Source organism: Cibotium barometz, chromosome 44 (genome assembly GCF_041138505.1).
Source record: "Cibotium barometz isolate CiBa-2024 chromosome 44, ASM4113850v1, whole genome shotgun sequence".
NCBI classification, from domain to species: domain Eukaryota; kingdom Viridiplantae; phylum Streptophyta; class Polypodiopsida; order Cyatheales; family Cibotiaceae; genus Cibotium; species Cibotium barometz.
In genome coordinates this window covers 15,686,495-15,714,112 of record NC_141089.1, presented here as the reverse complement: position 1 = coordinate 15,714,112, position 27,618 = coordinate 15,686,495, and the positions used below count along the sequence as shown (strand labels likewise).

Here is a 27,618-nt window from a genome sequence, read left to right as displayed (position 1 = left end):
GCCATCAAGGTTTATAATCTCTCTAATATATACATCTGATGTCTTCTTCTAGAGCTCGAAGGCCTCCGATCAGTATTCAATCTCTCTCTTGTAGCAGTGGTCAAGATGAGGATGGGCACTGGAACATCAAACAGTACGAGAAGTGGAATTGGATTACGATGCAGCCTAGTACAAGAGGAAGCCACAAGGTGTCAAAGCGATACGTTGATATACAAAGTCACCATTGGAAAGGGCGGATATTGGAGCTCAAACAAGATCGTGATGGAAAAAAGCTAGCCAAGGTCCAACATGTTTACAAGGCAATAGAGCTGAAACTAGCAGACCATGACCAACGTCAACGATTTCCTGCAAATTGTAAGTTATTTCACCACTTTATATTCTTGTTTTTAAATCAATTGTGTGCTAATAATGGTATACTGAGCACTGCTTCGATTGTTCTTGGGTTCCTGTGCGTAGATATTTTTCCCTCAAACTATAGTGAATGGGAGCCTATGGAGGCAATTTCAGGAACCTTTGAAGCATACCATGTGGAGCTTGGTAGTTTAATCTTTGGAGGATGTCCAGCTGCACAACTTCTAGCACGAAACATCTTCTTCTATGAGGATACATATGTGGTTCCCACGACAGCAAATGGTACTGGAAAATTAGTTCCAAAACCTACGCCAACTCTCACATCTATTGAATGGCCAATTCCAGACAATGCTTCAGTGGCCATGGCTTGTTTGCAAATCGAAAGCAAGGTGCAAAATGCTATGAAGTGCACATATGGATCTCACAAAGCAACCATAACCTACTTCATACCTCTACACCTCTTTGTGTACTTGTTCCGTACAAGTGACACACATCGTACCCCAACTTTATGGATTGCAAAGGGGGAGAGAGCTCTGACTTGTTTCTTATCACCTGCATGGGATAAAAAAGTTGTTCAACACAATGGAGACACCATCAGATGCGAAGTAATTGTTGAGAAGGTTGTGACGCGCTATCATATTGCCAAGCAACAGTTGTCCATTGCGTTTCCTTACAGGCGATGGAAGCTTACAAATGGAGAATGGGAGGCGTTAGACTCCGACACAACCTCTACAGAACAGGGTGTGCTACATATATCCATGCAAGGTGGGGATGTAGAAGATGTTACTGTGAACGATGACTGGTCCCTTGCCAACTTACGTGACTACTTAGTTCTTCGATTCTCACTCAGTGGTGATTTTGCTTTGATAATCAATGGTAGAGTAGTGCGCAAAAGGCAGGAACGATCTTTTCTTTGTAGAGAAATTACTTTCCCTGGCTGTGTAGCTATCAGATAACCACTAGATATGTAATCTTGAATTGAAGTAAATACAATTTCAATTTTTTTGCCTCACTGTCTTATTAAGAATTTTCAATTGTCTTGTGCAGTTTTATTTTTTTGTGATAGTGTAAGGTTGGTCACAGAAGCATCTGTGGCATGAGCCACTAATAAATTGGAAATGACCTTGCGATGAAAGGATACGTTCTTGCTTTCGCATACCATTTCTTAAAAAATTTTTGGTACTTACAAATTTTAAAAGTTTTTAAAAATTTTATAACAAGGTCGCCCATTTATAAACGATACTTTACTCATTTACATCAATTGACAATTATCGTTCTCTCCTAACACTTGCTCTCAATTTCGCACACCTTTCTGTATCACACACTCTCTATTTCCTCCAATCACTCATAGACATGGCACCTCTACTTGACGCACTTATTGCACAGCTAGGAAAGCTTGAGTTACTTCATAGGGTTGATGAGATCGTCCCTATGTTTGAGGGAGCAATTGATGTACGTGCAACAATGCATCTACACGCGGATGCTTTTACAGATGTCATTCAGTATATGGATGAACACATCAGCACGTACTCCATCATGTTTGAGGGTGATGAGGGCTTATGGGTTCCAGTTGACCTCATCAAGTACATATTCAGGGAAGAGAAGAATTTTAGATTTCGCCTATCCAGGTTTTTAAAATCCCTCACAGAAAAGGACTACATAAATGAGGAGGAAGACTTACTCCTGGATCTACAAATGGGCAACATCGGCACTTCTTTCCTAAGCTGGGACATGGTTTTGGTCCTTCTGTTACAAGAGGGTGTGGCGAAAGAAAGTGGCAAGGAAAAAGAAAAGGGCAAAGTAAAGCTAATGGAGCAGGTCCAAGAGGCCCAAGCTGAGGAAGAGAATGTTACAGAACAATGGGAGGCCTCAATGGCATTGGTGGCTCTACAAGATAATGTCCCCGAGGAGGTTCCGGACCTAGTTCTAGAGGGTGATGAAGTACTTGAGGAGGTCCCAGACCTTGTTATCAAGTCTTTGCATCCAATCATTATTGATGGGAAAGAGTTTTTGTTTTTGGATGACATTGCCAAGACACTCGAGTTTCGTGAGGATGAGGCACTTTCTATTATTGCCGTGAATGCTGGGGGTCAAGACAAAGGAAAAGTGAAAATCTCTTTTGAAGATGACAACCTCACAAAAGCGCTTGCATATGATATTGGTAGCAGTACCTTGGAAGTTGTAGTGGCCAAAGCGCTCGTTGAAATAAAGCAAGAAGTGCAATTCTATGAGAGCGTAGATGCCTTTGAACCACACATGCCCTTGGTTGCTGGCGATGCTCAAGACCAAGGAAGCATAAACTTGACGAATGAGCAACTAGTTGCAAGTGACGATGCAACTGAGGTATGTCCTTACTTCTTAGTTGTAAAGCAAATTATTTTTTGTATCATTTCACGCTTCCTAACTTCTATATTGACATGTTGACAGACTGCTTTTGAAGTGGACAAGTTTGCTATGCGCGTAGGAGGAACGCGGCCAAAGTCAGAGGGTCGAGATGCATCCCTTTGGCAATACATACCTGCCCTCAGAGCCGACATAGTGCGGGTTTTTCATTTAGAATATGCAGAGATCGCCTATGCCGAGCTCCTAAAATGTAAAGCACTTAGTGCAGTCTTGTCGGAGAACCCCTTAGCCTCAAACATAAATAAATGTATTTTGGTAGCTAGGGAAGCTGCCTTGTATTGCTTCATGGGCAACCATCCCGGCTCAGTTTTAGGCCATTGTGCCCTTTCTCAGGCTCAAGGAATCAATGAGCCGAGTGATGTATTCCAAAGCTTAGGCCAGAAACCAGCCTCTAGAACTCTCTCTCCTGAGCTCTTCCAAGAGCTTATTAAAAAGATGTAATGCAAACTTCTCTTCCAAGTTTAATAAAAAAATTTTGTTGTGCATTGTAAGTTGTGATTTTTCCTGGCGTACTTGTGACATACCATTTCAAGCATCGCAATTTTAAGATTTTGTTCATGTGTTCATAGAAAAAATTGTTTAGGATTTGTTTTAATTGAGATCGTGATTAAAAAAAGTAATCGAGATTGGGTTAGAGCGGTATGAAAAAATATTGTATTTATAGATGTAAACACACTCACATATATGTAAATTTTGGTGCTGTTAGGGCACCTAAATGGTCTTATGAGCCTCTCAAGGCAAAAAAAATTAAAAAAAATTTAAAAAAAATGCCATGTGCGCTACGGCGCGTAAATCTCCATTTTGACCTGGTCAAACTGGAGATTAACGCGCCGTAGCGCACATGGCATTTTTTTTAATTTATTTTTTATTTTTTTTGCCTTGAGGCACATAAGACACTGTATAAGTTTCTCTAGTTGACTTTATAGGATCTACATTTTTTGTATATATAAATATTCATATATATATGTGTGTGTGTGTACATATATATATATATATATATATATGTGCATATGTATATATATTTGTATATGTATATATATGTGTGTGTATATATGTTTGTGTGTGTACATATATATATGTGTGTGTGTTTGTGTGTGTTTCTTCCTGTGTGTATAGTGCTTTTATATTTTTTAAATGAAATGTTCATTGGCACTGAGTATACAAAAAAAATGGACTCAACAAAGAATGTAACTTGTAACACAACTCAAAGTTTTCATTAATGTGTGAAAAAGCTACAAAGAAATCTGGGAACATTACAAAATTTTGTAGGGAGTATTACAAAATGGGTTAGCCTATTGAGGTAGAAGGCTACGCTCTAAACGTAGACGTAGGGCTAGGGACATATCTACAGGCTTCAAAGTAACTCTCTTGGCATGTACCATAGCCAGCACTAAGTCTTCAAAAACAGAAACTACAATATCTTCAGCAGCTTCTTGAAGAGCTTCAAGAGCTGTGCTCTGTATGCGGTCAACCCTGTCAGAATATTTTTCCATTGTTGCTCTCACCAGTCGAGAGAATGGTGCCTTGGGGATGAGAAGATCTGTGCTTTTCTGATATTTCCTAATCTCTCATAGCGCGACTGTCCCTGGCCTCCATTTTCTCTTCTTCTTTGTAACTGGTGGAGGCGGTGGTGGTCTTTGATTCTCCCACGGTGGTCGTTCAGACCTGAACTTCTTTCTCTTTTGTGCACGCTCTTCCTCTTCTTGTTGGTCCCGAAACTTGCCCTCCATTCTTTTACCACACTTCTTGACTGGCCGTCTGGATGTTGTGGCTGCCTGTGGTTGTGCTTGGCTTGCCCTCCTTGCGTCCTCTTTGGGCTGCTGTCTCTTTTGCATTTCTGTCTCCCAAGCTGCCCTCACAAGAGCAAACTCTTTGTCAATGGTATCTTTCGTGATGCCGTAGGACAAGAGCTCAACCTCCCTGTTCTTCAAGATAACCTCTAGCTGTTCTAGGGTGTCGGCCTCAATAACAATCTCCGGTGGCTGCCCTTGACCTTCCTCTGCTTCTTTTCGACGCCGCTCTTCTTCTGCTTCTCTACTAGACCTTGCTTCTTCAGCTTCCTTCCTGCGTTGCGCTTCTTCGGCCTCCTTCCTGCGCTCTTCTTCTCTCATCTCCTTTGCCTCTTGCTCTGTTACGATAGGTAGACTTGTCCTTTTTGCTGTAGCAGGTAGTGGGCCGAGTTGATCGAAAAACCGCAAGTCTTGCTCCTGTTCTTCTGGCATGGCCTAGGTATGTACGAGTGCAAGAGATAGTGGGAGGGCAAGAGAGAGTAGAGCACAAAGAAGAAATTGAAATGCGGTGGCTATAAATGAAAAATGACTTAAATATGTCTATAAATATAATTTTTTAAAACTTTTAAAAAATTTAAAAACACAAAAAGATTATAATCAGAGAGTTTAAGCCCATGAGGAACCACACCGACGCTTGCTGCCGTAGTCTCTCCCTAGCATTTGATCTGTTGTATCCTTCAGTTCTTCTTGCATTAACAGTTTTTATTATTTGACGCCTAAGAGACAAATTACCGCGACTTTTCTGCCTTTTTTTGCCAACCAGAACGCGATAGAACCAGTTGAACATTTCATGGAGTGCATTACTCTTGACTTTGCCACCACCATGGGGCGAGTGCCCTTAAAATACACGGTCTTTGCTTGGTAATGTGATTTCTCCATGCCTTGATTGCTCCAAAGTGCTAAAGAGCCATATCTATCGAGAAAGTATGGCCCATGTGCATACAATATATGCTGCATAGAAAATGACAAAAAGTCAACAAATAGTATGAAGAACATACTACAAGGACACAATAAATACAACATTACCATGTAGTGAGTAATGTGTGTTTCTCCCCATGCCTCGACCATTTCTTCTGTGAATCTACAAGTGGCTTCTTTAAGTGCCTCAATACCATGGTCATCCAGGTGAGGTCGCTCTAGAAGATCGACCATTTTATTACACACCTCCCATACATGTGCACGTTTTAGGCCAAGCCTGGCATCATTTCCTCGATATGTTGTGACATCACATATCTTCTTCCAAATTTCAAAGTCAGTGTGGCTATGAGAACCCAAGTGGTTTGATAGCAAGTGTCTTGCCTTTGATCCACCCATGCAAATTTTATTAGGGTTGTCTTGTGTAGGGTTTGATTTTCTGTCCTTTGTCAAGACCACTGCTCCAGCATGTAATCCCATAGAGGAAAGTACACCCTCTAGTGCACGTATTGACTCTTCTCGTCGATCTCCATGCTCCATGTTCCAGACATAGTTTATATGGAGCATCAATAGCTTATCCAAAATCCTGAGTCTTGCATGTAATGTGCACACATGCACTTGACATAGTGGAATTTCCAAGATTGGGTTCCAAGCATTGTCCTCCTGGTCACGACTAGGTGGCTTGCTCTGGTCACAACTTAATATGCCATTATGCCATACCTTTGATCCTTTCCTCTGTTCAGCATCAAAAACGATTGCTTTTTTTGCACCCACCTGTTTTTGACTTTTGCCTTTGCTAGGTTGTTTCCCTTTTGCTCTTGAGTCTACTGCTGTCTTGGAATGACAACAGTAAACACATGAGAATATAGTATTCGCACCTGTTTTACAACCCAACATACACTTTAAGGTTTTTAGATCGCTACCCAAGTGCCATTCAACATTAAAGCAGCCTATTCCGGGAACATCAAGCTTCTGACCATTGACCTGACAAGAGACGACATGTTGAATGCCAGACCGTTCAAAATACCACCTCAAGGTATCATGGTTCTCTTTTGGGAGGACCCATGCTGCTTGCCACCAGATGTTCTTCTCTGACTGAATGCCGTAGTAGTCCTGCTTATGCCCTTGACCCCTACTGTTGCTGTCTTCAGTTGCATCCAACTCTTGGGTCTCTAAAGGCCTTCCTCTAAGTGCTCGGCTCATCAAGGTTAAACTAACACGCTCCAGTCTTTGACCTTTAACCACTTGACATTCATCCAGCTTCAAGACAAACACGGCATTTCCACCTGTCTCTTCAAGTGTGACGCCATAGTACTGAATCATTGCTTTTTGTAGCACTTCCATGTCAATGTAGACATTGTTATATGCATTGTATTCAAAGGGTTTGATTGTTGGCATTGGCATAATATCCTCCACCCACTTGTACCCACCCTCGAACATGGATGCAATATCACCATTAGCACACTTCTTTGCCATCTGTAAGCTATAAAGTGTTGGAAGCAAGGATTGCATAACTCCCTTTGCTCGCAACCCTAAAGTGATTGACCTGTATATTGCTCTGTAACCTTTCTGGCTAATACCTGCTGAGTCACATATATCAAGCATCTCTTTGGGGGTGACAATTTCTTTGATTTCCTTCAAGAAATGTTGACGAAGGGTCTCCCGCAGCTTATCATTACCAGAACCTGTTATCATTTCCATAATATCCTTCTCCTGAAGGACATGCTGAAGAAGGGAGGCATTAACATTGTCCTCAGCGTTGTTACATCCTAGTATAGCTGTTGCACAAGCCCTACAATCACAATGGTCAACCATGAGAGATGCTTTATTCATTAATTGCTTCTCAAAGCTGCTATAATTCCTACAAAAATTTTTACCTGGTTGTTTGTTTACGTCTCTTGCATGTGCCTGCTGTCTTTGAAAGCAACCCAATAGCTTTACGTTTTCTTTGCCTTACGTGATATCCCATGGGAAGGTGAGTGAAATGGTGAACACGACGTCGAAGATTACGAGTGGAGTGTTGAAGACAAACATAATTATCGGTAAATTGATTTATTGTGCGTACACGATCCGCTAGATTATTCTTCTGCACCTCAAGCTCCTCTGAGAGCTCTTTAATCCTCTGCATCAAACCATTGATCTGCTTAGTCGATGCCGCTTGAAGCTGGTCAAAGACAAATTGTGTTTGTCTCTTTTCAGCTACTTCATCTAGCCACAACATGTGTAATCTCCTACAATAGCCAAGAAGCCCATTGAAACCATCACCAACAAACATAAGAAAACTTGTAATGCTTTTGAATGGTGGAGGGGCACCAGATATTGGATCTGGTGGATAAAGATTTCCATCAATCCAAAGATCAATGGCCTTTGCTCCTTGCATTCGAAGCTGATCATATGAAATATTGGGTGCAACATGCCTACTGCGTAGGGTTGCGTATTCTGTCTCCAAATCAACCTGAAGGCGGATCTTAGAAGGCTTATTGGTGATGTCTTGTAGTGCCATCTACAAGAAAGTAGGCTTGTAAGCTTGGGTTGAATAGGAGTGGAAGGATCAGGATATGGTATCAAAAAATAATGGAAAGAATGGAGATGAGGGTTGCTTCTCTAGAGCTGCATTGTGGATAGAGAAAGAAGCCAGAAAGGGAGCCAAAGAAACATAGAGAGGGTTGGCAATGGTGAGACGAAAATGCAAAGGAGACAATGCATCATGGGAAGCTTCTTTAGTGCAAGCTATGGCTGCTAAGCAATATAGAGAGAGAGAATACTTCATGAAAAGGTTCTTCTGTGCTACTACTGTGGGTTTGGAGAGAGAACCAAGTATTGTAGAAAGAATGCTCCTGGTAAGCTTCTTCCTTGCAAGCCATGGCTACTACTGTGGGTTTGGAGAGAGACGGCTCATTTAGGAGTACAGACCTACTAGCTATGGAGAGAGGACCAAGTACTGTAGAGAGAATGCTCATGGTAAGCTTCTTCCCTGCAAGCCATGGCTACTACTGTGGGTTTGGAGAGAGAAGGCTCATTTAGGAGTACAGATCTGTTAGCTATGGCTTTTGGAGTAGAGAAAGACGCTTTTTTCCATGGAGAAGGAGTGCAGGGCGTTTTAGAGAGAAGATTTAGAGAGAGAAAGAGATCTGGTGTACACACAAAAAAGGGGGGAAGAAAGTGACGAATTTTTGGAATGTTTGGAGTTCGAAAAGGTTGCTACAGGCTATGATTACTGACTGACAGCCCATTACAAAGCTTTAAAGTCACCTAGGTGGCCAGATCTAGGAATATCTCCTTTTTTTTATTTATTTTTTTGTTTTTGTGAAAAATCAAATATATGCTTTTAGGACTAGGCCTCTAGGCTTGGTCAAAGATGGATTAGCATTTTAAGCATTTCACTAAACGTCCAAATTAAAGGGCCCAAGAAGACTCCATTGAGTTCCTAATGGTGGTGACCTAATCACCTCAATGCCCAAGAAATATATGAGCTCCCCCACATCCTTCATCTCAAACTTCTGTCTAAGCAAGATCTTTACATCAAAGATCTCTGCATCATGGTCCCCCGTAATGATCAAGTCATCTACATAGATGACAACAAGCACAACCCCTCTATCACTGTGTCTCACATACAGCGAGAAATCTACATTGGCTACATGAAAGCCAATAGTGACAAGATATTCAGAAATCTTGTCAGATGATGCTCTTGGTGCTTGTTTTAAGCCATACAAGGCTTTCTTCAACCTGCAAACATGCTCAGGGTGACTCACATCATCATAACCAGGTGGCTGCAACATATACACCTCTTCTTGCAAATCCCCATGCAAGAATGCATTCTTTACATCCATCTGATGTAAAGACCATTTCTTTGACACAGCCACTGCTATCACAACTCTCACTATTGCCATCTTGGCAACTGGGCTGAAAGTTTCCTCATAATCAATGCCATATGTCTGCGCATATCCTTTGGCTACCAATCTAGCCTTGTACCTTCTTATGCTTCCATCACTGTTATGTTTAACTTTGTACACCCACTTGCATCCAATGGCTTTCTTGCCTTCAGGCAATTGCACTAAATCCCAAGTCTCATTTCCATATAGTGCATCCATCTCCTCATCCATAGCTTTCTCCCAACACGCATTTCCAATAGCCTGATCAATGCATGTGGGCTCTACAACCTGCACAACTTTTGCCATGTATGCATAGTGATGTGCCACATAACCATCATAGGTAAACCTCTGCACAGGATGCTTCACTCTCCCAGATCTTCGTAGCGTTGCATTCATGGCTTCCATAGCCTTCTTTACACCAGGTGTTCTCATAGCTGGTATCCCAAGATCCTCATCAAGGCTCATCTCTGAGCCACTATCCATCAACATGAGAATGCCCTGCAGAAATGTCAGGCATACTAAGGGGCTCAACCACTTTCTCTTTGCCTTTATGTGATGTACTAATCACATTTGCAGGATTGGTATTATGATGTAGCCTACCACTCCATGGTCTATCAACTAAACCACTAGATGAGGACTCTCCTGGTCCACTCAAAGACTGTGATTGCTAACTTGCATTTTGTGCAACCACATTTCCACTCACATTAGCCCCAATAGCTTCTTTTTCAGTAGCATACCAGGCTGCTCATCTCATCAAAAATAATATCCCTGCTTACCCTCAACTCACGTGTAGCAGGGTTATAACAGCTGTATCCCTTTTGCTCAAGGGAATATCCAATAAACACACATTTTTTAGCTTTTGGATCCAGCTTAGTTCTCAGCTCATCTGGCACATGCACATATGCAATGTATCCAAAGACTTTTAGATGAGACAAATCAGGTTTTCTGCCAGTAAACCTCTCCTCTGGAGTTACATCATGTATGGCTCCAGTTGGAGCTCATGATGTAAACTGCTATAGAAACAGCCTCAGCCCAATAGCTATGCGGCATATTCTTCTCTCCCATCAATGCTCGCGCAATCTCAGCAATGTGCCTGTTTTTTCGCTCAGCAACTCCATTTTGCTGCGGAGTGTATCTTCATGTAAACTGTCTCCGAATACCATTCTTCTTCAAAAATTCAGAGAACTCATTGGAGAAGTACTCTCCCCCTCCATCTGACCTTAGGCACTTTACATATTTCCCTGTTTGCTTTTCAACCATAACTCTGAAATTCTGAAAATGAGTGAACACCTCACCCTTCTCCTTCATGAAGTATACCCACACTTTCCTTGTGTGGTCATCAATAAATGTCACATAATACCTGCAGCCTCCCATAGACATGGTCTTCGTGGTAGGACCCCATACATCTGAATGCAGAACATCTAGTGCATTTCTGCTCACATTTCTGTTACGTGGAAATACATGCTTTGTTTGCTTTTTTCCAAATTAGCATGCTTCACATATTTTCTGCATACCTTCAACTTTAAACTTTGGCAGCCCTATCACAATTCCTTTAGTCTGCATAGACTTCATTCTCTACACATTCACATGTCCAATTCTTTTATGCCAAATGTTTGTGTCTGCAACAATTCCTGAACCATTTGCAAACATCACAGCACTCACTTCAGGCATGTTTACATTCAATGTAAACATTCTACCCACTCTGTTGCCTTTTGCAACCAACCTGCACTTGTCTTTAAAGTCCTCAACATAACAACCATCGGTTAAACCGAACCTGCAAACCCTGCTCGTGTCATCCCCTGTTTCCACAAAACGTGGTCTTTTAAGGTTTTTCATCTCCTTGAACCACTCCCCATGACTTGTCATGTGGTTTGAAGCACCTGAATGAACGTACCATACATCATCTTTATGTGCTGCTTCAACATTTTCAGACATGGCATTAACAACATGATGCATAACAAACAACCGTTCATTTCCTCATTGTTTCTGCGCTCGAGGATACATAGTTGTTTTGCTGCAATTTCCCATTTTGCATGTCAGCCTGCTTCTTATAACAATCTGCCTGCACATGTCCATGCTTACCACAATAAAAGCATCCATATGTATCATTATACTGTCTTTGCCAATTTCCACGACCTCTTTGAGTCCCCCTGCCTCTGAATTGGCCTTTTCCACCTGTGTGTTATTGTTGTTGTGAATTCTGAGACTGTTGTTGTTGTTGCTGCTGCCATAATTCTGATTACCTGTTCGACCACCTCCTTGGCCGCATCTACGGCCTCCTCTACCTCGTCCTCTTCCTGAACTTGTGTAGAAGGCCTGTTGCTCTGAACTGTTTTTGTTTTGTGAAGGCTGTTGGTCTTCACCCAAGCTCTTCTCTTCTATAATCAACATAGACACCAAATCTGTGAAATTGGGGATGTTTTCCCGAGTCTGAATAGACATCTTGAACGCCTTGTATTGTGGCCCGAGACCACGTAGACAGACTTCCACTTTATCATCATCATCTACTGAAACACCAATAGATGCAAGGGATTCCACAATACCCTTGATCTTCAACGCATAGTCATTCACAGACATCCTCTTTTTCTCCATAGTATGAAGTTCATTATTCAACTATATCTTTCGTGCCTTGGTATTCGTTTCATAGAGTTTTACCAAGGTGTCCCACGCCTCCTTGGGGGACTTGGCATCCTGAATGTGCCCAATCATGGTGTCTTGTATACTGATAGAGAGTCAATACATAACTTTTCTGGCTCCTTGGTTCCAATCCTTGAACTCTTTCACATCTGCAGCAGTCGAATTGATCTCTGGTATCTCCGGTGCCTCTTCATGCTCACCTTCTATGTAGTCCAACAACCCTTTCCCATCAGGAAATTTGTCAGCCTGAACCTCCAAGCATGGAAGTTATTCTTATCAAGCTTCTCAACAACAATCTAGTTTATGCCATCATTTGACATCTTGCCAGACACACAAATTTACCAGAAACAACACTTTGGTTTGTCCTGCACAAACTGCTGTACTTTCTGCAGCGATACTGTACTACACTCAAATGTCACAACCAGTGACCTGAATGTGCATACATACACCCAATGGCAACTGTTAACCTCCTTGCAGTACACACAATGTCTGCACAACCAATCTGTCTTCCTGCAGTTCTTAAAACAAAGTTCTGCAGAGAATCGATGACTTATCCGCACTGCTCGAAATCGCTAGCTTTCTGAAAAACGAAGGTCGTAACGCGCTCGAAATGCGTTTTCGACTTGAAAAACATAGTCCGATAGGACAATATAGTTGCCCTATTGCTTTACTCCCGTGAAGAAAGCTCCTCAATCAGAGATCGTTTGTCGGTGCCTCCCGTAGAGCTCCCGACAAGGGTGTAGTTGCCAGCACAAATAGGGAAGAGTAGTTGAAGCTCTTACCCTCGTACCTCTTCCTCTGCTTCTCTTGCTTGCAGCTCAACCCTTAGCATGAACCAGGCTCCGATACCATGAAAAGATGCAGGAGGGGAGAAGAGAGCTTGAGCTCTTGCAAGCACACACACACTCACAAAACCCTGAAAGAGAACACACAAGGTGAGAGGCTGAAAATCTTCTTCTTCTTCACTCAACACTCAACACACCATATACAAAGATAAGAGTACACACATATGAAAAAGGTACTCAACCAAATACATACTAGGGTTCTCTATAGTGTGAACCCAACTAAATGAGCGCGCTATAACTATGCCAGTCTCTAGAATGGTGGCCATCACATAGCCTGTCATCCCACTGGCCATATATCACCCATGATCTCACCAACCATGCCAGTGGTGTAAGTGTGGGGCCTATCCCCCAAGCGGGTCATCAGTGTCCACCGCCTCACTAGATGAGCTCGATATCTCAACACTTTCCTTTCATGAAATAAGTCTACCTAGGGCACAAATTTCTAGGAATTGGGTGTATGACAGGGTTAATGTGCACTTATTGGGTAATAATTATACTTTAATTTCACAATAATAACAAAGTACAGGAATTTTCCTTAAAATTTTAGTTGGTACAAATTTTGTGCGACATAAAATCCTCAAATAATATAAGTAAGTATGTCCTTTATGGGTCTTCAAGAAGGCAATAATTAGTCGTCGATACAATGTTAGGTATACCAATCTCTAGACTTACATCTTCAGGCTTATGTCTAGAGAAGGGTAGTCGTCCATGCTCACACGACTCACATGTCCAAGCTCACGACTCACGTGTCCAAGCTCATGTATGTCTAGAGAAGGGTAGTCGTCCATGCTCACACGACTCACATGTCCAAGCTCACGACTCACGTGTCCAAGCTCATGTATGCTAACTCACATGCCTAGACTCACATCTTTTTGCATGGGATTGTGGACTCACGTTCCCAACCCGAGAGCTAGTTTGGCCTAGTTTTTTGTGCTTTTTGAGATTTTTTGGACTTGATGGGGAGTGATTAATGGTCTTAGTCCTAGTTAGTATTTTTTTATGTATGTAATCAAGTGTTTGTTGATTTTTTTTTATATCTTTGCATGCTTCTAAGCTACCAATTCAACAATCTAAGAAAACTTATGAAAGAATATGAAATACATGAACACAATGAGCTATCCCACTCTATTCCACCCAAATGGAGCTTAACACTCATGTTTTTGGAGTGGATCCCACTTCTAATCATAATTGTTAATCTATTCCTTGTCTCAAAGCAATGAAATATAAGCCTCTTGGGCTCCAATTTCATGCAAATCACCAATTAAATCAAGGTTTTGTTGTTCTTCCAATAGATAAAAGTAGAATGCCCTAATGCAAATAAACTTCAAAATAAAAATCAAACACAACAACTAAACACATCCAATGATTCCAAAACCATGTGTTTTTTAGAGTTTAACCTCACACCGATGGGCATCCCAATAGCTTGGATGGATGAAGCTAATCCCTAGGCTAGTCCCCTCGATAGTCACAATAGTGTCAAATATATTCAAGTCAAAAGATTACCTTAGCCTTATTGAAGAATGTGTCTTTGGGTCTTACCTTAGAGCCATAAACTGTAACTTGCCTATGTGGATGCACTAGCTCGTCCGTTGCATGCTCACTCCATTGTCACATCAAGATGCTTCTTTGCCAAAGGGGCGAAGGAAGAGTTTTCTATGCCTAGATGGCGGCAATAAGATATGGTCCTTTGCGATGGTTCTCTCCCATAAAATGTAGGTGAAGAAGGGGAAGCTAATGCAAGAAGACAACCATCAAATAATCCTATCTAACAAGCATCCATCAAACATGCAAGATTCAATAGCATACAAGTAAGCAAGAAGAGAGAAAAGAGGAGCTCACAAGTAAACTATTACAAGGGAATGATTTTGTATTGCTTATTATAAAAATGGACTTATATACAAGTGACTAGTTTTCACGCTAGGCTGACTAAACTTTAAAATGGTTATATTCCAGCAGCACAGTCTTACAAAAGATAAGTGCTCATTCGAGCGGGTAAGATCGCAAAGCGCCTTTCGGTAGGTCAGTGCCTACTACAGAGGAGTGGTTAACACAAGTTTTGACATGGCTCACTAAGGGACCAGTACCCTCTACACAGGTCAGTACATCTAGAGTCATTTTGGTGGTTTCAATAAGCTCTTTATCGTGGATACAGCCACATCTATATCAGGTCTCCATGGAGAAGATGGGAGGCATGTCCTCCATACGCCCGTACCTATCACTCATGCACCAACAACCACCCTGTCTATCTCAATAGCCTCGACTCTACTCACGAGCAACAACAACCAACCTTCTATATCCCTCTGCCTCTTGCCTCTGTATCCATAACACGCTCACAAAATCTTGGTGAGAAATCTCCTACCCTTAATTATGTAGTTTTTTGGATTTGTATTGAAGTCAAGAGCTTACCTTAGCCTTACTGAAGCATGTGCCATTGGGCCTTGCCTTAGAGCCACAATTGCAACTTTCCTACATGGGTACACTAGCTCGTTCATTGCATCCTCACTCCGTTCTCACACTAGAATTCTCCTCCTCGATGGGGTGAAGGGAGAGCTCTCTTCGCCTAGATGGAGGTAAATATAGATGGTCCCTTGTGAAGATGAAGGCTAATGTAAGCAACAAACCTACAAACAATCCTATCTAGCAAGCATCCATCAAGTATGCAAGATGGCAATAGAGCACAATCGAGCAAGAGTAGAGGAGGAGAAGAGCTCATAGGTATTTTACTGTAAGGAAATGATTGTGTATTGCTTATTGTCAAAAATGACTTATACACAAGTGACTAGTTTTCACACTAGGCTGACCAAAGTTAAGAATAATCTGGCCTATATTACTGGTCTTAAAGCAGGTATGTATATGAAGTCCTTAGACTTTCCATATTTGACATAAAGCATAAGGCAAGGCCACTTTATATATAAGTTGCATTCAAGTGGGTAAGATGACAAAGTGCCTCACCGTAGGTCATGTAGTTGAAACCATGTTAACATACGGAGTGGTTAACAATTTGGTTTGTTTGGTCTTCTTCTTACCTTTGTTGCAAATTTACTTTCCCACTCAGCCACACCTATTTTTGGCTTCATTACCCACTTTCTAGGCTATGCCTTGGAAAGACGAACCTCCTCCCTCTCCTCCACTACTGACATCAATTTCAACACGCACCCAATCCATTTGAAGGTAAGCGCTCACACGTGACACCAACCCACATTCCTTGGTTGTCACATCACATGTTATTACAAGCTCTCACCAAAACCTTGTTGGTTACCACTTGTTTCTGCTTTCTCATCAATCAATCTACTCTCAGCCTCAACATTCCCAATGTGGGACCGCTCACGCTTGTCCAATCTTCTGCATGGTGTCTTGCACTTATCCATAGTAGTGAGGGAATGCCTAGTATGTCATCTCCTTTGACTTAATCATGTCTCATCAAACACTCCGAAGACGCGTCCACTTCCACACACAGAGATGAAGCCATTGTTGAAGGCTTCTCTGACAACATCTTCAACACTACAACTCTCTGTATATAATCTCAAAGCCCCCTTTGATCCAGGCTAAGCATGTAACCCAATCATGTACAAAGTATAGCATACTCATGCACTTCGCATATTCCCTCACAAAACCATTGTTCGGTTGTAGAAAGGGGAAATGTTAAAGTATTAGTAACATCTCACGCATTCACACACATGCCCTTAGGCACCGGACACTTGTCATTAGCAAACCACATCATGTAATTGCCTCACTATATCTAGAGGCACACCTTGTATACAACTATCATCTCCTTGTACACATCTTGGCTTTAACACCTCATTCTATGCGTTCTCTCTAGCTTGTATCTCACTACGCAATGGCCCTTGCTTCGTTATCTAGCCTGTATTCCTTAGTACTGAGGTATCGAGAGATGACAACATACAAACATGTCCACAATAGCTTTGATACAATTTCTAGGTAGGAGAGATTACAACCTCCTATGAGTATATTGTATACAATAGCTTTGATACAACTTCATAGATACTACATGTTTACGGTTTACGAAGGGAGAAGACACACAAAGCCTCTCAGGTGTGCAATGTCCCCCACGAAAAGACAGGTTTGCTTTATCTTGGAGCTTGCTCAACTTGTGAAAAACCCACCTCTATCTTGATAAGCTCTATCTTGAGTTTCTTCAAGGAAAGAAGTCTCTATTTATTTGGTATCTTGAGTGTGTGAAAGGAAAAATAGTTTGTGACATGCAAAACTAATTGAATGACCTCAAATAAAAATACTTTTTCCATTTTCCTTAATGGGACAAAGACGGTTGAGAGCGAGTAAACTCTTATTTCATTTTTTTTTAAATGAAAAGCAAACCAATTGAATGATCTCCAAAGCCAAAGCAGATAAGATGGTGTAAACGAGAAGGATCAAAACAACAACAAAATAGCAATGAGTGGTCTAAATCCCAAATAGTTCAATCAAAATTGAGAACATTAGATGTCAAGGAGGGTAGATGAGACCATCCTTCCAGAGAGTTTTTGGAGAATGATTTTGTTAACCCTCTCCTTAAAGTGGATTATAACATTTTAATCATTATCCTTTGAGGCAGGCTTATAAATAAAGATGGAGCCATACTGCTGCTCTGAAACAGCTTTGCTTGGGTTTTTTTCTGATCAATGTACATGAGGCTTATGCATGCATGAAACATCTTTGCTTGGGTTTTTTTTCTGATCAATGTACATGAGGCTTATACACACAGCAGGAAACAGAAAACTGAGCCTAAATTCCTAGCACTGCGCGGCATTGCTCGTTCCAATGTTTCTTAACTTGTTCAAGCCGCTCCACTCTCTCCCTCTGTAGCCTTTTTTCCCAATAATCTTTGCATCTGGAAAGCAACATAAAAAGCAGAGGGTCAAGATGGATAGTGCAAGCACAAGGGATAGTAAATTATATTTATTCAGTGGTCTCTTTAAATGCTGCATTCTGTTCTGACCTTGTACTTATCAGCGTGCCCAATTCTGTCAAATGAACGGCATCCTCATATACCCTTGCCTACACACCCCCAAAAATCATAAGACTGGATTCTACTAACCATATAGAAACAGAACTGGAACCAAATACAGTTAGGGTAGCTTCACTAAGGGCAACCCCATTTGGGCCCACCTGTCCCGCCTCCGCCTGGACAGGTTAGTACCCATCAGATTGTGTCAGAAAAAGAATGGAAGCTGGAGGGCAAGCACCCTCCAAAGCCACACTTAGATCTTACCAAGACTGGATCCCACCTGTTCCTACTAGGAGGGAAAAAGATTGCCCATCCAGTCTTATGGGTGGTCATGATGGGTCCCCATGGACGTGTGTAGCCAGCCAAATGCACTAAACATACCTGTCTACATAGAGGACACTTTGCATTTCGGTCTGCCGATTTTAACCCTGCCACGGTTGGAACTGATGCAGCAGAGCAAGCACAGCTGTTGCAAAAGATGTGCCCACATCTCAAAGACACAGGGTCAAAAACCATCTCCTGCAAACCAATCAGACAAAGCCCATCATGTTATAGCACCAAAAAATCACCAGTTTCACCTCTAACCTTGAAAAAAAAAGCACATCAAACATCTGATTCTGAGATAAGCATAGAACTCTTAAAAATCTCTCAAATGTGGTGTAAGCATAAAAACACCTTGGCAATGCTCATTACACCCTTCACCATGCTAATTATACCATCAGAACACCGTCACTATCCTAATTACACTATAAAGGGGGGATAACATTAGTTACCAAGCAGATGGAGCAAGTAAGATCAATTTCGATCAGGACTGAGTCTGACAATGTGCAAGAGATCGTGGGCTTGGAGCTCTCAAAATTGCACAAACAGTGTGCGAACATCTCAGGTGAAGCACACGCATTCGCTTTCAGATTCAAATGAAAGGCTATCAATTCAACCATCCATGGTGACTGGAGCAGCTCTACATGCATCGTTTGCAGGCGGCTCTTGAATGCCCGTCCCTTCCTTGACAAGTGGACCTTATAACCAAAGGAGCTTCAATGGTGTTAATAGATGCATGCATAAATACACGCATGCCAAGGTGGTTAGAAACATTAGGTGAAATACGTACAATTCATGTTCGATACTACGAGGACATTGATTTAGTTTTAGTACACTAAGTACACCACTCTTTTTCAAGTTTGAATAGCAGAAATATACAATCTTGGGAAAAGAAATATAAATTATGGCACATTGAAATCATTTGTGTACACAAAATACACCCAAGCTATATGGGAAAGCGTGTGGAATGCATGGATCAGCTGTCTATTAACCTCTAGGACAAATTGGAGCTTCAAAATTTATATAGAAGCCTGTGCATTTTGTATGGTGTACAGAATGCTCCATATGTTACAAATGTGGGGTATGTAATGTGTTGTGCGGCTCGACTTGGAGTATGGAATGCAACTTTGGTATGTAATATATTGTACGGTTAGAGTTCGAGTACGGAATGAAACTGTGATACATGCAAGCATGTAGTCTCTCTCTCTCTCACACACACACACACGCACATAGGCTATGGTGTTTGGTACCTTTGGTGTTATGTTTGGTGGCCATAAGCTCTTGTTGGAATAGCGGATGCCTATGTTTATGCTTTGGATGTACATGCCAGTCATTTTGACAGTGTTGCGTTTGGTTTCTAATGGGCACAAGCACTCTCTATCTCTCTATCTCTCTCTCTCTCTCTCTCTCTCTACACACACACACACACACACACACACATACATATATGCATGCATGCATGTACCTTGTCTTTCTTCACATCTCTCTCTCTCTCTCTACACACACACACACACATATGCATGCATGCATGTACCTTGTCTTTCTTCACATCTCTCTCTCTCTCTCTCTCTCTCTCTCTCTCTCTCTCTCCACACACACACACACACACATACATATATGCATGCATGCACCCTGTCTCTCTTCACATTTCTCATCTCACACTCTCCTCTCTCTCTCTCTCTCTCCCCCTGCAAAGGCAGGTGGCTTGTTTTTGCAACACAAGCTTTTGGAAGGGAGAGGTCCGTACCTTGTCGTACTTCTTGAGGATTTTGCGGATGGCGAGGGCGTTCATGTGGACGTAGGCGACGAGCTTCTGGCCCTCGTGGATCATGTCGTGGTGGTTTCTGGCATGCCGGTACCTCAGCCGCAGCACGTACTTGTGGACGCCCGAGGCTAGATGCACCTGCAGCAGCTTCTCAACCCTCGCGTTGAAGCACCCCATCACCGCCGCCACCTCTTTCATCAACAGAGGAAAGAATGTCTGGTCGCACACTATGAATATTTTCCAAAACTCAAAAAAATTAATTTAAAAAAAAACACACAAAATGTGAAACATAACACTTACCACTCAATTATTCATGGAAGAATCATTAAATTACAAATTAAATTCCTTATTTCTCTTACAAAGAGGAAAGTCGCAGGACACAAACATCGAAAATGCATATCCTTCATAGACTTGGAAAAAAATATACCAGCAAAAAAAAAAGTCTTGTTTTAAATTCGCTATCCCAAAAGATTTTTTTTCCCAAACAAAGTGTGTTGAATCAAAGGAAAAAAAAGGAGTTATATTCAGTATGGAATACAGAAGAAAATTTACGTTATTGTCAGAAAATTCCTGTTTTGATCTACATTGCAGTAACTTTTTTAAAAAAATCTTAGTATTTGCCAAAATTCATGTTTTGATGCACATTATATTAAATAAAAAGATGTGCCACAAATTATGATACCGTTTATTTTTTGGAGCAACCAATCAGAACCGCCCAAAGAAATTCCTTGGAGAAATTATTGTTTTGGGATGCAGATTGCACCACTTTTGCACAAGATTTGAATTTCGGAGGTCTGATTAAATATAATTAAGAATGTGAAATAACAGAACGAGAAAAAAGAAACCGACCTGCACAAGAAGGGGGGCATTTGTGGTCTAATTGATGATTAGAAGAAGAAGAAGAAGAAGATTCATGGAGGGGGCAGTGTTTTAATAGCTTTTTGAGGCGCTTGAACTCCACATAGGAGAGCCCCGGGAGAAGGCTCTGCTGTGTTGCAATGTATGCAGAGAATTGCTTGTTGAACTTCATGACAGAAATTAGCAGAATTTTTGTGAAAGGAAAGAGCAAAATAAACAAGGATTAAAGAAGTGAGATCATAAACAAGGATTAAAGGATTAAGGAAGTGAAATCAAGGCTTAATGCAAGGGGGAAAAAACCAGATGGGCACAAGAGATTAACAGGGGATTAGAGAAGGTTTAGCAATGGGGGAGATGATTAAGCCAACGTGGGTGGGCGGAAAAAAATACAGCGACTTAACGTGCACGCATTTGTGATTATATAAACAAAAAAAATGGTAGAAACTGTACATGTATTTTGATTAAAAGGAAAGCAAAGTTTAATTTTTTAATGGACCCCGAATCCCACTGTGGTGCACATTATTATTTATTTGCCACTATAAAAGTTCCCCACTCATGTGACTCACCCAACCACACGAGGACCTGTGGACTCGTGACGCCCCCTAATAATCGGAGGCACTTGTCACCGTATCCTTGCTCTACACAAACCGTATCCTCGTTGAGCATTTCCACCGAACCCCCCTTTCTCCTCTCCTCCTCCCAAAGCCCTACCACATAGTTTCTCAAAAAGGTAGCCTCGGGTTTCAAAAGCACACATGCCCCATCAAGAACCCCCACTATCATTCTCATGCGTTGGGGTGGGGGTGGCCAACATAGATACATAAAAAATGAGTCCCTTCCCTGTCATCAAATGTGTGTGTGTGTGTGTGTGTGTGTGTGTGAGAGAGAGAGAGAGAGAGAGAGAGAGAGAGAGAGGCTTTTAATGTCATAACCAAGCACTGTTATCACATACAATCCTTAAGTTATCTCTTGACTAGGATCACGAAATGTTGACCGCACATGCAGAGAGAGAGAGAGATAGAGAGAGACTCAAAGAGGCATTCAAGTCATAGCCAAGCAAGTGGATCACATATAATCCATACCATTTAAGCCTAAGGAATTGGCACTTATGGATCTCTTACTCGAGACCTTGACATGTAAACCATCACATACACATGCACGCACATGCATGCGTGCACACACACACACACACACACTCACACACAAAAGAGAGAGAGAGCCATTTCCTCTCTATTAATTTTTTAGTTGTGCAAAGCTACTCCAACCCATAATCTCTCATACACATCATATGAAATGTGTGCATGTGGGCATAAATGTGTGTGTGTGTGTGTGTGTGTGTGTGTGTGTGAGAGAGAGAGAGAGAGAGAGAGAAAAGGTAGGAACACTTTATCCTATCATCATAACCTATCGTCCCTCATAAGATTCTCTCATCTGCTCAATTTCATTATTTCAATCACAAGCTAGTCAAAGAAGGAAACCTATTATGGTTACAAAATCATATCATCATAACCTATTATGGTTCCAAAATCCTATCATCATAACCTATCATCGTAAGATTCTATCATCTGCTCAAATGAACTATTATTGTCTCATTCAATGCCAGGATAGACAAGCGTTCAAACAACGCGAGGTTCTTTACTACAATGATACTATAACGTGCTTCATCGTGCATTCCTTTCTTAAAACACGTAATAACAAAGATAGAAACTTCCCATTGGCTAGCATACCATTTCTACAGAGACTTGTATAGATACCTTACAACAAGTCTCCAACCACTACGTATAAATTCTTTCGTTCCTTGGCTTTCTTTTAACATAAGTTTTTCACCACCATCATCATGTTCAATATACATAATCAATTTCGTGTGTGTGTGTGTGTGTGTGTGTGTGTGTGTGTGTGAGAGAGAGAGAGAGAGAGAGAGAGAGGTTGTGCAATGACCATCACTGATTTATTTGTTTATCAAAGAAAAAGGATGGCTTAACACACACACACACACATACACATATGAGAGAGAGAGAGAGAGAGAGAGAGAGAGAAATCATCATAATTGACAAAGAATATATGTTGATATCTACCACTATGGTTAAACTCTTAAGAAGACACAATATAGATTAAAAAACAAAGTTTACTTTACTTTTTTTCACCCTTGTCTTGATGTTTCACATGACTTGTCTAAAGGTCTTTGTGATTTTTTTTTGGAGAAGTAGTTATTGTATTGTAACAAAATCTAGTGCCTGTTTGTACTATAGTTGTTTGTCCCACATTCATTTACGTCAATATAAGGAGTGAGCACCTATCATAATGAAACAATAAGACCTACATGCGTACCTTTCTTTATGTCTCTTCACTGTTGCATGGTGTGATCACACCTTTTATCATTGCATATTCTTTACAGCTGTACATTCTCTAAAAATGCTAAAAAATTCTCCATTGAAGCAAGACTGTAGAGGTCTAGCACCAAGCCTACTTGAACTCCTTTAATCCACTAATTTTTCTTTTATGAGAGAGCATACTAAAGTTTAGATGCCACTAGGGCATTACCTCCTTGTAGAGGCATGAATGCTTAAGAGCTAAAGCCAAGGAGGTGACAAAGTACATACTTAACCCAAGCTCATCTTGTCTTCCTATGTACTTGAAAAACTTTATAATAAGAAACACCTTTCTTAAATTAAATTAATACTTTTAACATATGCATGAATAGGGATAAAGTGTCATATAAGAAGCTATATATATTGATGCTTTTGATAAATTATTTTGACTTTTAATGTTCGTTAAAGGAAGATTTTGTTGAATGACTATGCAAATCCATTGATACAGTCAAGAAGTTGCTTTAATTGAAAACAATGTAATATGAGTGCATGATAGTTGCTCAAGTTAATCACTCATGATAGTGCATTTGAGTGGGTCTTGAAGTAATAATTAGTCATATACTTTTTATAAATTCACTAAAGCATCAACTACTTGTTTTTAGCATGAGGTAGTGATAATGCATGTCATTTTGGTTTGGTTTCATAGGAGATAGGTGTTTAAAAAAACTTACGCAATAGCCTCCAAGACTTCTTTCGAATATATCACAAAATAATGGCATCGTTCTAAACAAAAACCGTATGTATATGCTCATCACGATGTATCTACTACTATAAAATGATTATCTAATTAAGCATAACAAAAAAACTAACATGTTAATAAAACAATAAATAACTTTTTGCTTTTTCTTTTTAATTATCTTTTATGTGATAATATGTTGAGTTTCCATGCCTTGGTACATAACTTTGAATAATAACTTTACTTTTGTTATTGTAAACACATTTTTTTCCAATTTCAAAGTAATTCTCATTTATAATGTTCACATGATTCTTATTAATTATATGTTCATTTGTCAAGAATCACACACACAATTTATGCAACTTAAGCATAAAGCACTAATCATTTTTTTTCAATTTCAAAGTGATTCTCATTTATAGTGTTCACATGATTCTTCGTAATTACACACAATTTATGCCACTTGAGCATAAAGCACTAAGCATTTACAAACGAATATGCAACTTACAAAAGAATATGTTGTCAAGAATGTCAAGAATCATGCACAATTTATACAACTTGAGCATAAAGCACTAAGCATTCACACAAGAATATTCAAAAGAACATGCAACTTGCACACTAAGCATTTACACAAGAATACCATACCTCTTGCAAGGATTTACACGAGAATATTCAAAATTTTCATACCTCTTGCAAGCATTTACACAAGAATATTCAAAAGTTTCATACCTCTTATACAAGTAACATCAAACATATATGAATAAACAAATCTTTAATCATTAAAAACTATGCCTTCTTCTCTACTTTAGGGGAGATCATACATATTCACAAAAATCACTATTTTTGTGGAAATGATACATCATAAAATCATTAAAAATTATGCTTTCTTCTCTATATCTATTGTAATTCACAAAAACCACTATTTTTATGGAAAGGAAACAGTATAAAATTGAGAATAAAGATATAAACCTCATGAGACATGCACATACAAAGTTGATATCAAGTCCTTATAAATATGAAATGTACAAAAGAATAAAATGACCTTAACATCAAATTTACTTGGTAACTTAGAAAAACCTCATGTATGAGAAGTACACCTTTAGGGTGGTCATTCATGAAACCTCACTTCAAGACCCCCCACTATCATTCTCATGCATTGGGGTGGGGGTGGCCAACATAGATACATAAAAAATGAGTCTTGTCCCTGTCACCAAATGTGTGCGCGCGTGTGAAAGAGAGAGAGAGAGAGAGAGGGGGGGGGGTTTTAATATCATAACCAAGCACGCGGATCACATACAATCCATGTAAGGATACCATAGCAAAATGGGGCTTAAGTTATCTCTTGACTAGGATCAGGAAATGTTGACCACACATGCAGAGAGAGAGAGAGAGAGAGAGAGAGAGAGAGAGAGAGAGAGAGAGAGAGAGAGAGAGAGACGCAAAGAGGCTTTCAAGTGATAGACAAGCAAGTGGATCACATATAATCCTTACCATTTAAGCCTAATGAATTGGCACTCATGGATCTCTTAATCGAGACCTTGACATGTAAACCATCACATACACATGCACACATGCACACGTGCGCACACAGACATACACAAAAGAGATAGAGAGCAATTTCCTCTCTATTAATTTTTGAATTGTGCAAACATACCCCAACCCATAATCTCTCGTACACATCATATGAAATGTGTGCATGTGGGTATAAATGTGTGTTGTGTGTGTGTGTGTGTGTGTGTGTGTGTGTGTGTGTGTGTGAGAGAGAGAGAGAGAGAGAGAGAGAGAGAGAGAGAGAAGAAAGGTAGGAACATTTTATCCTATCATCACAACCTATTGTCATAAGATTCTCTCATCTTGCTCAATTTCATTATTTCAATCACAAGCTAGTCAAAGAAGGAAACCTATTATGGTTACAAAATCATATCATCATAACCTATTATGGTTCCAAAATCCTATCATCATAACCTATAATCGTAAGATTCTCTCATCTGCTCAAATAAATTATTATTATCTCATTCAATGCTAGGATAGACAAGCAAACTATTATTATCTCATTCAATGCTATTATCTCATTAAATGCTAGGATAGACAAGCGAACTATTATTATCTCATTCAATGCTAGGATAGACAAGAGTTCAAACAACGCGAGGTTCTTTACTACAAATTATAACGATACTATAACGTAAAAGGATTCTAAATGCTGCTTGATCGCGCATTCCTTTAATAACAAAGATAGACACTTGCCATTGGCTAGCATACTTTGCAACCATTTCCATAGAGACTTGTATAGATACCTTACAACAAGTCTCCAATCACTACGTATAAATTCTTTGGAATGACTCCTTTCCATATTTTTGTTCCTTGGCCTTATTTTAACATAAGTTTTTCACCACCACCATCATGTCTAATATACATAATCAATTCCGTGTGTGTGTGTGTGTGTGTGTGTGTGTGTGTGTGTGTGTGAGAGAGAGAGAGAGAGAGAGAGAGAGAGAGAGAGAGAGAGGTTGTGCAATGACCATCATTGATTTATTTGTTTAGCAAAGAAAAAGGATGGCTTAACACACAAACACATATGAGAGAGAGAGAGAGAGAGAGATCATCATAATTGACAAAGAATATATGTCGATATATCTACCACTATGGTTAAACTCTCAAGAAGACACAATATAGATTAAAAGACAAAGTTTACTTTACTTTTTTTCACCCTTCTCTTGAAGTTTCATGTGACTTGTCTAAAGGTCTTTGTGATTTTTTTTAGAGAAGCAGTTACTGTATTGTAACAAAATCTAGTGCCTGTTTGTACTATAGTTGTTTGTCCCACAATCATTTACATCAATATAGGAATTGAGCACCTATCACAATGAAACAATAAGACCTACATGCGTACCTTTCTTTATGTCTCTTCAGTGTTACATGGTGTGATCACACCTTTTATCATTGCATATTCTTTACAGTTACACATTCTCTAAAAATGCTAAAACTTCTCCATTGGAGCAAGAATTTAGAGGTCTAGCACCAAGCCTACTCAAACTCTTTTAATTCACTAATTTTTCTTTTATAAGAGAGGGCACTAAAGTTTAGATGCCACTACGGCATTACCTCCTTATAGAGAGGCATGAATTTTAAAGCTAAAGCCAAGTAGGTGACAAAGTAACATACTTCACCCAAGCTCATCTTGTCTTGCTATGTACTTGAAAAACTTTATAATAATAAGAAACACCTTTCTTAAGTTAAATTAATACTTTGAAGGTATGCATGAATAGGAATAAAGTGAGGCCAAGTGAAACTTAAACATATATAAGTTAACATGGTAAATATTCTCAGATGGCACTCACTATTTTTGCACTACAATAATTAGAAAGATATGAAAGTGGCTTCTTCCCCTTCATCTAAATGTAACCTAACTACTACACGGGCTGCAAAAAATTGACCACTTATCATAAGCAAAAGCTACATCAAACTAACGACACTACAACATATCGAGGGCACAACAACATTTTGGAAGAGGGAGTGTTGGGGTTCTTAATGCTGCTGCGCAGTGAAAAAGTGCTGCTCAGTAACGATTTTTCACTGTTGAAAATGTTGCTCAGCAGCGCTACTAGTAGCGTTTTTTTGCTGCTCAGCAACGTTCTTAGCAGCAACAAAACGTTGCTACACTGTAAAAAAATAAAACGGTGCTCAGCAGCATGGCCTGGAAAAAGTAATCCCGCTTCTTTTGTTGCCACACCGATTTTATCATTTAAATTTCCTAACCTTGATACATGGGTTTTTTTGCAGGTTCATATCTAATCTATCTCTCTACCTCTCCTACCCTATCCTCCTCAAGCTCAAGAAAGGTATGTATTCTCTT

General features: G+C 40.2%; 2 protein-coding genes across 2 annotated transcripts; one reads left to right on the top strand and one right to left on the bottom strand.

Moving 5' to 3' along the window:
- Positions 1-2,050: 2,050 nt before the first annotated feature.
- LOC147612994 (uncharacterized) lies at positions 2,051-7,671 on the top strand. The gene is made up of 3 exons (XM_086782735.1): positions 2,051-2,694; positions 2,779-2,966; positions 7,608-7,671. Exons 1-3 carry the CDS (start codon positions 2,083-2,085, stop codon positions 7,669-7,671), a joined length of 864 nt encoding a protein of 287 aa, XP_086638861.1. The 5' UTR covers positions 2,051-2,082.
- Positions 7,672-17,218: 9,547 nt separating this feature from the next.
- On the bottom strand, positions 17,219-21,152 carry LOC147612993 (putative E3 ubiquitin-protein ligase BAH1-like 1). The gene is made up of 6 exons (XM_086782296.1): positions 20,715-21,152; positions 19,848-20,092; positions 18,553-18,798; positions 18,161-18,298; positions 17,771-17,829; positions 17,219-17,662 (listed from the first exon to the last, which is right to left on the bottom strand). The coding sequence occupies exons 1-6, from the start codon at positions 20,893-20,895 to the stop codon at positions 17,557-17,559; spliced, it is 975 nt and encodes a 324-aa protein (XP_086638422.1). The 5' UTR covers positions 20,896-21,152; the 3' UTR covers positions 17,219-17,556.
- Between the last annotated feature and the right edge of the window lie 6,466 nt (positions 21,153-27,618).

Excerpts from the sequence above, each read along its gene's own strand:
- LOC147612994 (XM_086782735.1), top strand. The coding sequence starts at position 2,083 with ATGGTTTTGGTCCTTCTGTTACAAGAGGGTGTGGCGAAAGAAAGTGGC. Across the intron at positions 2,695-2,778 it reads CAAGTGACGATGCAACTGAG|ACTGCTTTTGAAGTGGACAA; the intron begins GTATGTCCTTAC and ends ACATGTTGACAG. Across the intron at positions 2,967-7,607 it reads AAAGCACTTAGTGCAGTCTT|TCGATGCCGCTTGAAGCTGG; the intron begins GTCGGAGAACCC and ends TGATCTGCTTAG.
- LOC147612993 (XM_086782296.1), bottom strand. The coding sequence starts at position 20,895 with ATGAAGTTCAACAAGCAATTCTCTGCATACATTGCAACACAGCAGAGC. Across the intron at positions 18,299-18,552 it reads TTACTTGCTCCATCTGCTTG|GAGATGGTTTTTGACCCTGT; the intron begins GTAACTAATGTT and ends ATTGGTTTGCAG. Across the intron at positions 17,663-17,770 it reads GGCACGCTGATAAGTACAAG|ATGCAAAGATTATTGGGAAA; the intron begins GTCAGAACAGAA and ends GTTGCTTTCCAG.